This window comes from Ochotona princeps, chromosome 13 (assembly GCF_030435755.1).
Source record: "Ochotona princeps isolate mOchPri1 chromosome 13, mOchPri1.hap1, whole genome shotgun sequence".
Taxonomy (NCBI): domain Eukaryota; kingdom Metazoa; phylum Chordata; class Mammalia; order Lagomorpha; family Ochotonidae; genus Ochotona; species Ochotona princeps.
The window spans coordinates 57,131,423-57,147,550 of NC_080844.1; the positions used below are offsets into that span (position 1 = coordinate 57,131,423).

Sequence of the window (16,128 nt, forward strand, 5' to 3'; positions counted from 1 at the left end):
ACCAGATTCCAGGCAAGTCAGGAAGAGCATTTTGATTGGCAAAGCCCATGTTGGATTCACACGCTGGCTCTGCACTCCAGCTTCCTGCTAGTACACCCCGGGAGGCAGCAGACGAAGGCTCAAGCTACTGGGTACCTGCTGGGGACTAGGAGACTTGGACTGAATTCCCAGCTGCTGGTGTCAATCCAGCCCTCACTCTGGCTATTACAGAGTTTGGGGAGTGAACCAATAAATAAGAGATCTATCTTTACCTCTTCCTTTTGATTAAACAAAATTCATAAGTGTTCGCTTTAAAAAAAATGAGGACTTCGAAAAATACTCTGGACTGTGTTGTTCTTTCATTATCTCTGGATCATCAGTAAAGCCTTATTAAAAGTTATAATGATATAGCTATGTATATTCTAAAATAAATCTCAATAATGAATATGCACAAAGATGTTTACTGTAGTATTGCCTAGAATACAAACAAGCAAAGTATTTATCAATAAGGGGCAATTAATCTGGTGGTGTAACCATGTGACTGAATATTACACAGTGATAAAAAATGAACTGTATCTGTATTACTATACTGAAAAGATCTTGGCATATATGTGACAGCACTCATTGTAAGCTTCTACTTGGGCAAAGAGTGATTGACATGCAGATTCTAAGGCAAACCAGGGCATTCACTGACAGGGGGAGTTCTGAAAGGTGTTAAACACTTGGGTGGTATTATTTCAATTGCTCTGTTTTGAGCTAATTGTATGCAAATATTACTGTCATGTCAAAAGTGTTTCCTAGGGCACAGTGTGTTAAGGAGGTTAAGCAATGCCAGTATCCCATTGTGGAACACTAGTTCAAGCTCTAGCTATTCTGCTTCCTATCCAGGTTTTTACCAATGAGCTGGAGAAAGAGCTGATGGCAGCCCAAGTGCCTGGGTCCCTGTCACCTATGTGGGATATACAGATCACGCTCCTGGCTTCTGCCTGACCCAGCTCCAGCCTTTGCAGCCAGTTGCAGAGTGAACCTGCAGATGGAAGGTCTTTCTCTTTGTCTCTTCCTCTGTCACTCTGCTTTTCAAGTAAATAAAGCTTACCAAAACAAGTTTTCCCAGACAGTGACATTACAGCTTTCTTTAGTTCAACCTCTAAGCAGATCTTCTGGCCACAGATAACTCAAAGAAGGTTAGAGAGCCTGTTGGACAGACCAAGTGGGAGAGGTAACCAGAGGCCCCAGCCAGCAGAAGTTCTCACAAACATTGCCTACAAAAAAGGCAGGCAGCAGTCCCAGCAAAGTGGAATATCAGAACAGAAGAATCTCTAGAGCTCGCTGCTAGACACAGTGAGCCAGTACCTTAGGAAACACCCAGAAACAGTTGAAAAAAGGGTGGCACAAAGTTGTTAACACACCCCAGGAGTGAGGGATGTGGGACAAAGCAGGGGTGACAAATAGAGAAGTGTAAAAAGGCATACAACCAGTCTTGTACCCAGAAGTACTGCAGGGACATGACAGGTGATAGCACTAAAAGCAAACATATTAAAACATCCAGTTCAATGCTTCCCAAATCCAGCACATCAGCAAACACAATGGATCAAGCTAGAAGTGGCAGGTCAAACCCTCCTTGCCAAAGAAATATGCTTTTCCACACTGTTTTGCAGGTCTATCCGCTCCATCAAACTGTGTCTTAGATAGCAACCTTTCTTCTCCTGGTTCTTTCAGTAACTGAACTACTACTCATTAAATACCTTCCAAGCATCTTCCCAGGTCTCAGGGTAGGCTAGGATCTGTGAATGCACTTGTAACACTTGATCACAGAATTCACAATCTAGAAGACAGAATTGTCTGAACACATGTCTCTGTTATTTGGGTGCCAGACACAAAAATGTCAAAGCTAGGGTACTAGGGTTGGGGTCAGGGTGCAGCTAAGGGACAGTTACATGACCAAAATCAAGATGTGTGGGTTAGCAGGGCAATCAGGTGGATACAATGCCTCCGATGCAGGGCACTGATTTGGTTGAAGGAATTCCAAGAACCAGGGTAGGCCAGTCTCAAAGAAGCATGAAGAGGATGTTTACTGAAATCAAATGTTCTGAATACCAGCACATAGCCACCTTTATTTCAGTGTTTACTGCTGTGGGGAGTTTTGCCGGGGGTGGGGAAGTGGGGAGAAAATGCTAGTACAGTAAATGAATTAGTTGAATTGTTGGGTCCAGCTCGGCCCCAAGCACTTTCTTGTCCTCTTCCCCAGCCATCAGCCTCTGCTAGTTCCCAGGAGAGAGCAAACCTACAGGGATTGCCTAACACGAAGCTTAAAGGAAATGACCAGGCATCCAGAACTCAGCGTTACTACTACGACTAGCAGACCAGACTGTCCAAAAAGCATGAATGTTCTGGAAGGTAATAAAGAGCATGGATAACCAAGGAAGGACTTCAAAATCTGCATCTCACTGCTGAATTCCACGTGGCTTCTTTCAGGCAGGGGCTGTGATCTTAGCCACTTCTATGCCCTTTGCATTTGGCACTGAAAACTCCCCCTACACATTTGCAGAGTGAATGAGTGACCACCACCTGCAGGACTTGAAAACTCCTGTTAGGCCTCTGGGTTCACCACAACACAACACAACACAACACAACACAACACAACACAGAGCCTCCAACAGGAGCCTCGGGAGCAGCCCCAGAGCTCTGCCTGGGGTTAGGCTCTCCCTTGGTGTCTGCTGACTGACCTCTCCTGGTGCAGACAGCCAGGTGAAAGCCTGGGGGTACTGGGGACTTCTGAGAACTACAAGCCAGACGTGGGGTATGCTGTTTTTATGGACACAAAGTCTTTTATTCTTCTGTAGTGAAATGTATCCACTATCTCTTTTATAACTCTCAGACTTTCCTGTTGAGAAGGTGAGTACACTCTCGGGCTATGAAGCCCCTTGCTTTCTTCTAAGACTTCTACTGTTTATTCATTTTGCACTGAATTACTGAATACGTTAGGAATTGCGTAAGTATAAGAGATAAGTATTCAGATTCATTGCTTCTAAAAGTTAGTCTTTGGCCCAATAAATATTTATTAATTTTTTTCTTCCCACTGAGTTTTAAAAGTCGCCTCTACTATAAATTCCACATACATTTCATCACTACACTCTAGTAATATTTTCTATTACTCTAATATCACTTCAATATTAATCTACTTTAATTATTACAGCTTTATGCTAGGTTTTAATATCTGGTAAAGTTAATCTCCCTTAATTACACTTCTTTTTTATTTCATTGTGCAAAATGAATAATGGCATTGTTTTTCTATGTCTTTTTATAAAAGAAACCTCTATTCTAATCCAGCTTCCCGCTAATACACCTGTGAAAGTATGGAAGTTAGCCCAAGTGTTTGGGTCCCTGGAGCCATGTAGGAGACCCAGATGAGTTCCAGGCACCTAACTTATGCCTGACCTGGGTCTGGCATTACAGCCATTTGGGGAAGAGAACCAGTCAATGAACAATTTCTCTCTCTCTCTCTCTCTCTCTCTCTCTCTCTCTCTCTCTCTCTCTCTCTCTCTCCCCTCCGTCCCTCTCTCCCTCCCTCCCTCCCTCCCCTCTCTCTCTCATTCTCTCTCAGTCCTCATCTCTATTTCTCCCTCCCTCTCTCCGTAACTCTGCCTCTAAAAATAAGTAGATCTTTAAAAAATATTTTTAGAAAGAACAAAGTATGTCTTTTCAATTACTTAAATCTTTACATTCCTCAACATGGTTTTCAAATCTCCCTCACATTTTTTACACTTAACTGCAACTGTTCTATCCTTAATGTACTGTTCAAATATCACCAGCTTTGTAAAGTGTACTCATTGTCCCTGAATTAAATCTGGATGGAAGGGTGTCCAGCCTGTTACCTCTTAACTCATCTTCTAGGTGCCACCACTGACCACACTGTACGGCAACTTCTGTCAGCAGATCTTTGGTCTGGGAGACGCTGGGAGCTCAATGTGGAGATGAACTAGCACACCCCAAGCACACCTCACAGCTAGAGCTCAGTGCTTGCACTGAATGAATAAATGACAGCCATAACCATAGATTATGCTTCTACTATCATGGGTGCTTTTATGGAGCAACAATGATAAAGTGATAAATACAGTGATTAAAATTATAGAATTTGGGATAATGTAATGATGAATATTTTCTTTTAAGTCTAAGCCATGTTTTAAAATTTTTATAAAAACCATGCTAAGAAATCATAAATCATTAAGAAGCGAAACCCTGATACATTCCTTTCCTGGCATGTATTTTCAACCTAAGGTAAAGAGGCAGCCCTGGAATCAATAAGGCACACTCTGACATGGACAAGACCTGAATTTCAATTCTGGACCATACATGTATTAGCTATTTCTTTACTTCTCTAGGCCTCATTTTACCTACGAATAAAATATACATAATAGTAGGAAATACCATCATAATAGGATATCTAAGAGATGTTGGAAAGGAATATCCAAAATCCTGTATCCCACTCTTTTCTCAAAAGGAAAAAACAAAACAAAATAAAAAAACCCAACAACAAAAAAACAAAAAAGCACAGTATTGCTCATTTAATATTCTCCATTCCTGGAAATGCATGCTACCTTAATAGTTGCTGAAAAATATAAAGTAGCCTATGGTAAGGCCTATGGTGCATTTTATTCTTGACCGTTTTTTAACAGCCCCCTAATGAGCCACCTTGCTTCTACCCTTGCCCCTACAGCCTACTGTTTCCCCTGCTCAGAACTTCCCAGGGGTCTCCTATTGTATTCAATGTAAGTTCAGCAAAAGTCAAGCCCCTACAGTGACCAGCAAGGATCAATCTGACACTCCCACATCCCTGAACTCTGTCTCCAACTTTCTGCTATCATCTCCAACCTTCCATGCTGGCCTCCCTGCTGGTCCTACAACATAGGAGCAGGACATACCTCAAGGACTTTGCCTATTCATTTCACTGAGTGGAAGATGACTGGATTCCGGTACAACTGCCTCTCCTCCTTCAGGTCTCTGCTGAATGGTCACTGCATCAGATACTCCTTCTGTCATCCCCCCACATAAACAGTCCTGGCCCTGCCCTCTGAGCTCCTACGTTCCTTTCTTCTACTTGCACTTCTTCACATTGATTCTGCTATCGTTTTTATTCAGCAACTACCTATCTAGCCTCAAAGCCTAATGCTTATGGAAAGTCTGAATAAACAAATACTCTTTCTAATTAGAATGCTGTAAAGCATTCAACCACAGAATATCAATTCTCCTAAAATAAAAGGTCTCTAAGGAACTTAATGCTTAAACGACCCAAAATAAAAATACTCTTGTTGTACGCAACACAAGAACAAAGACAGCAACAACAACGAAATCCCCCTGAAATCCAAAGGGGCCGCCTAAGCCCCTTCCCTACATTTCCTTTAACATGTATGAATTGTGTCCCTCTCCTCCCGCCTTCTTTCCGACTCCGGGTCTCCTCTCCTTCTGTTCATTCTTATTTAGAACTGAAAGCCAGAAATAACTGTTTACCTCATTGTCCTCATTTCCCTTCATTGTTACCATTCAGTTCTCTGGTGGTTTCCCCATTGTAGATGTTTTTAAATGAATTCCCAGTAAATGAAGAAAGCAAAGTACCAGTAAAGACTTTGGACCCAGACTAAAGCAAACATCTACGTGTTACATTTTCTTTGGTAAAAACGAGAATGTAAGCATTGGCCCTAGTACAATTACATATACATCAAATATTATTCTAATATGTAATACTGTTGCAGAGCTGAAGAACATGCTGTACAGAATAAAGCACCAATTTTTAAAAATTTGCTATAAAAATGAATAACAATAATTAGGCTTATAGAGTTCTTCCTCCCACAAGTTTGAAAAAAAAAGTACTTAACAAAGGAATGAAATCATTTGATCTCCAATCAATCAGCAAATAATATATTGGTACTTGACTCACAACTCCTGCTTTCATTTTTATTTTAATGCAGGGCTCACAGACACAAAGGGTTTAATGTATTCGCTTACTAAAGAAGGACTTATTCCCAACCCCATCAGTGAGTCTTTTTAAATGAACATTTTATGTCTAGTGATAAATGCAATATTAAATCATTTTACAATGCTCTAATGCAATACACTGTAAAAAAAAAAAAAAAGAAAGAAAGAAAGAAGTATCCAGTGCATTGACAGAGAGCCATTAAGTAGGTTGTGAATCCAAAAATAACCATGGGTAAATCAAACTTGAAATGTTAAAGGTTCTTTGAAAATGCACTCAAAGAAATACAGCCACTTACTTAAAATAACTATAGGGAGACCAAAGGTACCAAGCAGATAATCTACCCCCATAGAGGGGAACAATCATCTAATTGCCAAGAAAATAAATAAAATCCAAATATTCCAAAATCTCATTTAGGCCTGCTTTTACACTAAGATTCATTAATCTATGTAAAATATTTATTTAAATGTGAGCAATAAAGGTTGGCAAGTCCATTTGTTCCAGTCTCAGTGAACCACAAATTATAATGCCCTTTAATATTTCTCCACCTAAAAGCAGCGACAGCCCTCACCACAGAGGGCTCAATAAACATTTGCTAAATTACTTCAGTAATTAGTATATTAGCATTTGCAGCACAGGAATAGAAGGGATTTGGAATTAATCTGGATACTCTAAGAGACAGATTCAATAAATACTAGCTGACTGATTGTCATTGGAGAAGTATGACAGATGTAAAGAGTTTAACATTGTCCATTACACTGTCATTTCATTTAAGGTCAAGCAATTTTCAAAAAAAAAAAAAAGTTTATTTGTTCCTTGAAGGAACAAAAGAAAGTATGTTCTTAATTTAGAATCTCTTTGCTGTCTAACATCAAACTGATTTCTATTCCACTTTCAGTGAGAAGAAGACATGACCATTCAGTGTATACCACCAAATACGTCAATTCTATTCAAACTGAAGATCTCTGTGTTCAATATTAAGGAGCAAAATCAACAACTTCGTTTGATACTTATCAATCCCTCATTTTCTCTTAGACCTTTTACCCTCTTCTTTTCTTAAGCTTGTGAAATGATAAACAATCCCACTACATCAGTGCAACTAAGGCAATCTGTGTCTATTAATTTTTTGTACTTGCTAAATTTTATAATAGCACAACCAGCTGGATTTTAGATAAAGTGTGCCTTCATTATGAATGCTAGAAAGGTTTGATGTCTATTGGATGGATGCATGCATGGGTGAAGCTCCTAGAGACTGCTGCTTTGTCCAGGATGAATGGAATGCTGGCCACTTCCAGTCTTCATCTTTCCTTACTCAAGATCATTGGAAACTAGTGATTAAGCGGAAAATGGCAGCCACACGTGATTTGTAGTGCAAAATTAACAGAAAAAAAATCAATGTTGCTCACAGACACAATGTGGGAACTATCCAACCTTCCAAACATCTTTTCTGAAACAGATGATACTCCCACATGTGAGATACTGATGTCCAAAACTATTTCTCTCATGTAAAAAAATAATCTATTGAATGAGAGTTCATTTATTTTAAATGCAAAAAAGAACTTCCAGGAAATGTAGTATACTGCTGTTTTGATCTTTCTTAAATAACACAACTCACAATAGCTACACTTGGTTTCTAAAGATATCCTCTCCTTTTTGCAGTTTCATAAGCTGCTTGAGAGTGTTCTGTAACTGTCTGTAGCTGATACAGGCCTATTATACCAAATGGGGACTCAGAGTATTAACATGTGAAATACCACCGTGAAATAGACTGACAATGCTAGAATAAGGTACTCAGCAACATAAGAGGTGTGAAGGTACAGCCAGGAGCGAGAGAGGGAAGAGCATGAAACAGAGCAGAAATTGCGTGTTGAATCCTTTTGTAAGGTCAAGAAAGCAGCAAAAGACGACCAAGTAGCTCTGGTTCCAGGAGTTCCTCTGCTGCAAGTCCTAACCTGCACCCCATAAAGGGCTTGTCCCACAGCTCTCTTGGCCCCCAGACTGCTATTGCCCTAGGGCCTCAGCTCCTTGAGCAACCCAACTGCTCATTCTAAAGCTGCCCCTTCCTCCTTTCTGATTTACATCTCTTACTCCCCATAACCTTCCACTGGGTTCTAGAACCACAGTCCCTTATCAAGGAACAGTCCTATGCCTTTAACGTTTTTTTTTTTTTTCCAAATTCCTCCTCCACTAAGATCTGGTTCTCTGGTTCTGGAGGCATCCAGCCCACAGTGCTTGCTAGGTCCAGCACTCACTCTGCTGCTCTACATCATCTCTCCATGGGAGGAGGAAAGGCTCTCCTCTTCACCCTACCCCTTTTCATGGGGCTAAATCAAAGAATACAACTCTGTTTTAAGAAGCCTCACCTGCTCTCAGGGTCCACATTCTGGAAACAGGATTCAGTGCCCCCCTTGGTATCACCACAGTGTCCTCTCCATCCCATATATTCTCTCATATGGAACTCTGCACAGTCTTTAACAAAAATTATGGGTTTGTCTCCTCCATGAAACTGAGCCCCCCCCCCATGGTAAATACTAGGTCCTATTAACTGGTTTCTGGTGCATATCAGGTATTTAGTGAATATTTATTAAGTAACAGAAAGTCTATGTCCCTGACTTGAATGAATGAAATGAAGGAATGAGGATAAAACGCACAGTTTTTCTTTACTGGACTGTCAATCTATCATCATTTTATCTGTTTGTTACCAACACCACCCAGATGTTAACAAAGGAAAGCCAGCTATATTCCCTTCCCACCTAGTCTTTGAGACAGCTACTACTAAATGCTTGATGTCTGTCGATCAAATACATGCACAAATAGGATGTCTTTTTTTCAATTTACAGAACTGGGATATTATTTTACAAATGCTCTATTTTAAAACTCATGATTTACATTTAGCAGTGTTTCATGGCCATCCCACTAGACCAATGCATAGGGATATAATTTACCATTTCTAGTGGTCCTATCATTATCCATAGTAAGTATGAACAAATTTTATAGTTACTCATGCCCCTGTAAACGAACATTCAGATTGTTTCCAATCTGGTAGATGCTCTGAAAACAAAGACAGACAGACCAAGCTAATATTTCTAGAGACAGCATGCTTTATGTTTCTGCCATGCAGTGAAATCTATCCACATGCACCTAGACCTTTTTCCCTAAAATTGAAGCTACTGTAAAGCTAGCAACTTATAAAATAGTCTCTACTACATCCCCTGCTATTTTTGTATGTGTCTTGCATGGGACAGGTATATGTTTCTTGGGCTGGACCAAAAGCAAACAAGATAGGAACTTTCTGGAATGATATATAGCATGTATTGTTTGCCATGCTTAATTTTGAGGATTTAATAGGAAGGGAGTTAAAACAGGACATTTTCATTTTTAACTGCATATACTTCTGTTTGAATTTTAAATATGCTATTTTGTAATGTAAATGTTTAGCATACTCAACTGATATTCCAATATAATTTCAGTATATTAATGTATTAATATTGGATTTTACCAGATTATAACTTACAGGTGCTCTGTTTTCCCCCAAAACTTCTTGACTAATTCAGATCTTGCAGTAGAAGAAATGAGCTTGATTTCAAAGATTGCCAAATGTGCCTGTATATCTCCGGGCCATCCTTAGTGCACTGATTTAGTAGACTGGACACAGAGTTCTGTATCAGTATATTTAATAAATATTCCAGGAGATTCTTACAATCCTGCAAGCTGGAATCCCAATCTAATGGTCCTTGAAATTTTCTGGAAAGTTTTTCACATATATGGATTTGGAGTTTCTTCCTTCAGAGTCAACTATTGATTAGATCTTAAATGATACCTGGGAACTACATTTAAACGTGTGCATGCATGCATGCATGCATTTATGAGGCAGATGGACAGAAAAGGAGAATTTCCTTCTTCTAGTTTGATCCCCAGTTCCTTACAATGGCAGAATCAGGAATTCAATCACCAGAGCAGAGCCATAACCACTGCCTCCCAGGGTCTACGCTGACAGGAAACTGGATTCAGGCTATAGAAGCTGGACTCAAACTGAGGCACTCCAATAAGGTACATAAGTATATTAATGTCTTAACTCATATGCCAAGTCATCTATACCAAAATTTACATCTAAAAATGTTAGTTAGCAAACTCAGTCTGATAATACATTTAAAAGATTATTCAATATGATCAAGTGATATTTATCCCAGGAATGCAAGGATGCCTTATTACATGCAAATTGGTTAACATAATATTCCATACAAACAGAATGGAATACAAAAACCAGGTAATGTTGTAGAAAAGGTATCTGATAAAATCCAATATGCCTTCATGATTTAAAATTTGGTACAGAAGGAACACATCTCAACATAATAAAGGTCACAGATAATAAGCCAACAGCATACATCATACTGAATGGGAGAAAGCTGCAGGCTTTTCCTGCGATCTGCAACAGGGCAAGACCCAGTTTCTTCACTTTTATTTAACACAGTACCAGAAGACCTAACCAGAGCAGTAAGTCAAAGGGCATCTACAGCCTACCAACTCTTGGCAAATGTGTTTAAGAAACAGCGTACAGACAGTCTTTTCAACAAATGGTTCAGGGAAGACTGGATGTCCCCATACAGAATGAAACAAGATCATATATTTCACCATGTATGAAAGTCAATTCTAAATGGACTTAACACTCAAATGTAAGAACTGAAACTTTGAAACTGCTGACAGAAAATTCTTAAATGCTGCAAGACATTGGAAATGAAAGGATTTGGGAGGATCAGAACCCAAAAGCACAGGAAACCAAAGTAAAAAGACAAATGGGACAACATCAAACTAAAAACTTCTGCACAGAAAAGCAAACAATCACCAAAGACTCAACTTACGGAATAGAATAATTTCAAACTGTATCATTGACAAGGGGTTAGTAAGAAGAAAATAAAAGGAATTTAAACTAAAAAACACAACACCAAATAATTCAGCTTTAAAATGGACAGAAACCTTGCACAGACGTTTCTCAAATGGCCACCAAGTATATGGAAAGGTGGCCAACATTATTAATCATCAGGGAAATGTAAACTGAAGTTACAATGTGATATCATCTCACTCCACTTAGAATGGCTGTACCGGAAAAAAATAAGATAACAAGTACTAGCAAGAATGTAAAGAAAAGCAATCCTCACATACTCTTCATGAGTATGTAAATTAGTAAAGCTATTATGCAAGAAAGTATAGCCATCTCAAAAACTTAAAAATAGGATAACAACATTGCCTCAGTTGTAGGCAACTGCCTAGGTTGCCTTGTTTCTAGGCAAGTGTTACACTGCTGGGAGAAAAGCAACTAAGGCTAAGGACATCCGGGGCCTGGTTAATGCCAAAGTTGTATTAACTATTTCAGTGTGCCAGCATAGATGGCCATCCTATTTTTCTTTTTTAAAGTATATGTGGAGAAGGCAGGGAACACGAAGTACGGTCACACCACCCCTGCCCCAGGCAGCGGGGATGAGGTGGGAAATGCTCCAGATTGCCTCGGGAAGGGGGTCTTATTGGAGTGAGAGTAGCTGAGGGCATGTTTAACAGGGGAGGAATGACTTGTGGGATCTTCCACAGACTGGCCACTGCATTTACAGGTAGACCAAGTTGCTGAGAAAGAGTGATTGAGGGTGGGGGGGACTGGAGGGCATGTCGGAGTCAGGCTAAAGTACCCATCCACATGGGAGATGGGGCTGGGCTAAATAGCATCATAGCATCACCCGCCACCCACTGGCACTCCAAAATCTAGGGCTGAGGGGCATGGCTGGGCTAGTACACACAGTACCTGAGTGTCAGAGCAGGGGGTCAGCTAGATCAGGCTGGGCCATAGAACCTACCAGAATATCAGAGAACCAAATTTGGGGGCAGATTCTGTAGGGAACTTGGGGTTCACTTTTGTGGGACTGCATACCAAGTGGTTTATGTGGAGGTCTGGGGGTGGTGACAGGACAAGCCAGGTTGTATCACAGAACTCACCTGACAGGAACCCACTTGACACTTGCATGGCCCACAGGGGCTTGCATTCCTCTCAACTATGTAAACAATGTTAAAAACAATTTAAAAATAATTTTTAAAAAAAGGCTACCAAATAATTGAGCAATCCCACTGCTGGTACACAGCCAAGAGAAATGAGATCAGCAGACATCCACACTCCCATGGTTCACTGCAACACTATTCACAATAGCCAAGAAATGGAAAACTAGATGTGCATCAACTTGCACATGGATAAAGGAAACATAGTAACCATACAGAATGCAAACCATCCAGCCACGAAAAAGGGATGTAATCCTGTCACTGTGATCTGTTTTGGACTGAAGGTCATTATGTTAAGTGAATAAGCCATGCATATAAGGCAACCACATGGTCTCAGTCAAGTGGAATCTAAAAAAAAAAAAACGCTGAACTCACTGAGGTTGAGAGTAGACGGTGGGCAGAGTAGGGAAGGATAGAAAAAGGTTAATGAACAGATACTAAGACACTTCTAGGGTTCTACTGCACATTAGGATGACTGTATAGAATGACAACATGTATTCTCCTTTTAAAACATTTGTAAGGAAGAGTTTTGAATGTTTTCATTATAAAGAAATGATAAATGTCTGAAGAGATGCATACGTTTACCCTGATGTAACATTATACAATGTATCTCATCATTACACTGGACCCCATAAATCTGTATAATTTTTATGTAACAGTGAAAAATTTTTAAATGCTGGGAAAAAAAAGACAAGTAAGCCTTCTTAACTGATTCTCCTGAGTTGTAGAAACTCCATTCTAGGTATTCTAATTTCCTCTAGAAAGCAACTCAAAAATCAAGATATAGTGTATCCATTTGGGCCGCTAGTGGTAAAATATAACACCAAGCTAGAAATCTTTGATTAGAATATTAAAAAAGACAGCATATGGGAATGTCTTAGCTTACATTATCACTGAATTAAGTATTACTGTTAGTTTCAATAGCAAATTAAACTTTAGGATTCTGTATTTATATCTTAAAGAGCAGAATAATAAAATGATCATTTTCTCTAATATGTCTAATAAAGTCACATCTAACACCAGATTCAACTGATCTCAACGTTTTCATTTTTAAAAAAAGCTCTACCCCTATAATGGTTTGCAGGATTAAATAATAGAAATAAATAGACATTATTCTTTTAAGTCAAGGTGATTTATCTTGCCAAGGGTCTGAAGATCTTGCAGTTGGAAAGTTACTTGTTTAAGTCAATACATTAACTTTCTGAATCTTCAGTCTTAGCAGGAGTACAGCAGAGGAACTAAAGCTAAAAATCAGTCACAATATTGATTTTTTTTCATTTTTAATAGCAAAACAGACATTTCCTAGAAAAGCACAATTCACTAGCTACTTTGCCATCTCTTCCATAATCACTCAGAATTATTTTTCCTAAATTCATGGAAATAGCAATACTTTATTTAAAAAAAGAAAAATAGCCCATCACTGATGCTCAATACTGAGAGAGAAAAGAGAAGAGAAACATCAAAGCAGCAATATAAAGAATAAACAGCCTTTCCCCCTCACCTCATCACTCCACCAGCCAGCGAAGATGTTTCAAAATGTATTGGCAGTTCCAAGCACCTTAATGGCCATTCCTCTTACACCTCATGTGGAAGGCAGTCTTCCCTCTCCTTAGCAAAGCATTGTTGGTGGCATCAACTATAATATTCAAAAAACTAGTGACAGAGATAGCAAAACAAAGTAGATGTGATCAGAACCAGAGAAATCTAAGTAGAAATCAGGATCTGCCACTTAACTGTTCAACTCAAGCCAATTGCATACTCTCAAAACTTCAATTTCCTCATCTATAAAGTGAAGAGGTAACAGTAAAAAGAGTAGTCACTTAATTGTGAGGATCAATTAATGCACTACAGATAAAGTGCCTGACACAGGTATGCAATAACCAACACATTATTGTATTATATCTTCTTACCCCTGCAAGATGACCAACATGAAATCTGAAGGAAACATGATAGCTAGCCACATGCAGTGTCTATGTGTGACACTGAATCAATCTGCTCAAAGCTAATTTTAGTGTATACATACATGGGCTCAGCCCCAACCCAGGGCCTGTAGCCCCTCCAAATCGAAGGGCTAGCTCTCATCCCACATGCCCAGATTAACTACAGGAACCTGAAGCCGATGCCATCACCTAGACAACTGGATACCTCACAGAACACAGAGCCCCTGTGGTTGCAGTTTCTTCAGGGTTCGGTACTCGTGGGTTTGGGCGGTATGAAGCTGATGCCAGGGAGTCTGACAACTTCTGCAAGAGCCTGTGCGCCTGCTCCTTGATAAGTCAGATAGTGGCCTGGCTCTGAGAACGCCGTTCAGAGATTACACACCTGCAGTTACTCACTCGGAAGAGCTCATTCACACACGTGCCAACTTCCATCACATCATATCTGATCCATGATCTGCTCACTTTAACACACACACACAGTAGGTGTGAGTCCAGTACCTCGGGGTCCCAGGTCATCTCTGTAGCCTGGCATTTACAAGACAGATCCTGTCATTTCACCCAGCACTTGCGCTCCATTTCCAGCTACAGATTCAACTAACCATATTCAGCCAATCATATTACCATCAACCAAGAACAGATTCCTTAAAAAGGACTTAATGCATTCTGGAAAGAGGTTTCACTCTTCATTGCATGCCCCAAAATGAACCCTGGAAAGCAGCTCTTAACCTAGCACACACTGTCAAATTCTTAAACCCCCATCCACCAAAGGGCAGGGCTAAAGCTGCAGAGTCTCCTCTCGCGAGTTGTTTTCAGGGTATCCAAAGCGTGGTATTGACTGCTTTCCAAATCTGCTTTCCGAAAATAATCAGGATATTCCTTCAATGCTCACGGCGAAGCAACCAAGTCACTTCATTTTAGTTGCTTGCAAGCTGCACGATGACTTGATCTCTTTAATATTTCACTCATAGTAGCAGCCACGGAGCTATGACTAACCTACTCTTCCCAGCATCACTGCTGGCTCCAGATGGCAACAAATACATTCCCTTTACTCTAGGCTGAAAAGCAATTCCAATCCCCCCCCCCCCCCCTTTCACCTGCAGTAATTGTTTTACTCCAGAAAGATCAGAGGGGAGGGAAGGGGCAATCAACGCAAAGCAAAGTGCAGGTATGGAATTTACTTTTTTCACAGGCTGGAAACACTGCGGCTTTAAATATTGCTGCATCAAGCCCGGGATTCCTTCCATAACTGAGCTGCAAAATGGTAACAAGAAAGGAGGGAAAAAAAGAAGACGAAGAAGAAAGAAAAATACCTCTTCCTCCCTCCACTCCAGCCCTCCACGGCTCGCCAGGGGGACAGGCAGCGGTGAGCCCATCCCCCACGCCCTCCCAGCCCAACCGTGCCGCTAACACAGGTGAGCTTGGCACCGTCCTCGGGGGGGCTTTACCCATGCCGGGATTCAAGGTCAAGGGCGAAGGCTTCCTTCGTGCACGCCCTCCCAGGCGCCTTGAATCCAGGAATCCGCTGCCAAAGTTTCAGGCCAGGTTGGGGCCCGAGCAGATCTACCAGCCGCTAGCTTTTCTCCCGCACCTGCTCTGCCCGGCCCACCCAAGACCGGGCCCTGGGCTGAATCCGCGGACCGTGCCCACCTGTCTCCACTCACCTCTGGTGGACATGGTTGAGGCAGTAAGGGCCGAAGCAGGGAATCAGTGGAGAATCCTTCCGGGCGTGGGGAGGAAAATAGCCCCCCGAAACGCAGGGTAGCGCACACGCGCCGGCTCGGCCCCGGGCTGCCTTGGGCTCGCGGGGCCGGCGCCTCCCGGAGGACACCTGGCCGCCCGCTCTGCTCAGCGCGGCTTGGCAGGCGGGGACCCGCGGGAGCTGCCACGCTGACAGCCCGTGGTCCGCTGGGCGGGGCCGCCTCCCGGACTCGGGTCCCCGCGAGTCCCCTCCCGGACTCAGCTGCTGGGGACGCGCCGCCCGCGCCGCTGCGGCGCCAGGCGGAGCTTTGTCCGCGAGCGAGATGGGGCGTGCGGGGAGGGTCGCGCCTTCCCTCTGGAGGACCTGGGGTCTCGATAATAATGATAACGACGTCTTCTTGTCAGATTTTCCCTTCCCAGCTTCCTGCCTGGGTTCCGGAAAAAAAAAATACAACAGCGATCTGTGTGGTTCCTTTCCCTGGGTGGTGCCCTAAGACCCCG

At 41.5% G+C, this 16,128-nt stretch overlaps 1 protein-coding gene across 1 annotated transcript in view; it reads right to left on the bottom strand.

Moving 5' to 3' along the window:
- ABLIM1 (actin binding LIM protein 1) overlaps window positions 1-15,835 on the bottom strand; it is a 289,406-nt gene extending 273,571 nt beyond the window's left edge. The window contains exon 1 of the mRNA XM_058671141.1: window positions 15,591-15,835. Coding sequence (XP_058527124.1) covers window positions 15,591-15,603 — 13 coding nt within the window. The 5' untranslated portion in view covers window positions 15,604-15,835. The remainder of the gene's footprint in view (window positions 1-15,590) is intronic.
- Window positions 15,836-16,128: the final 293 nt, after the last annotated feature.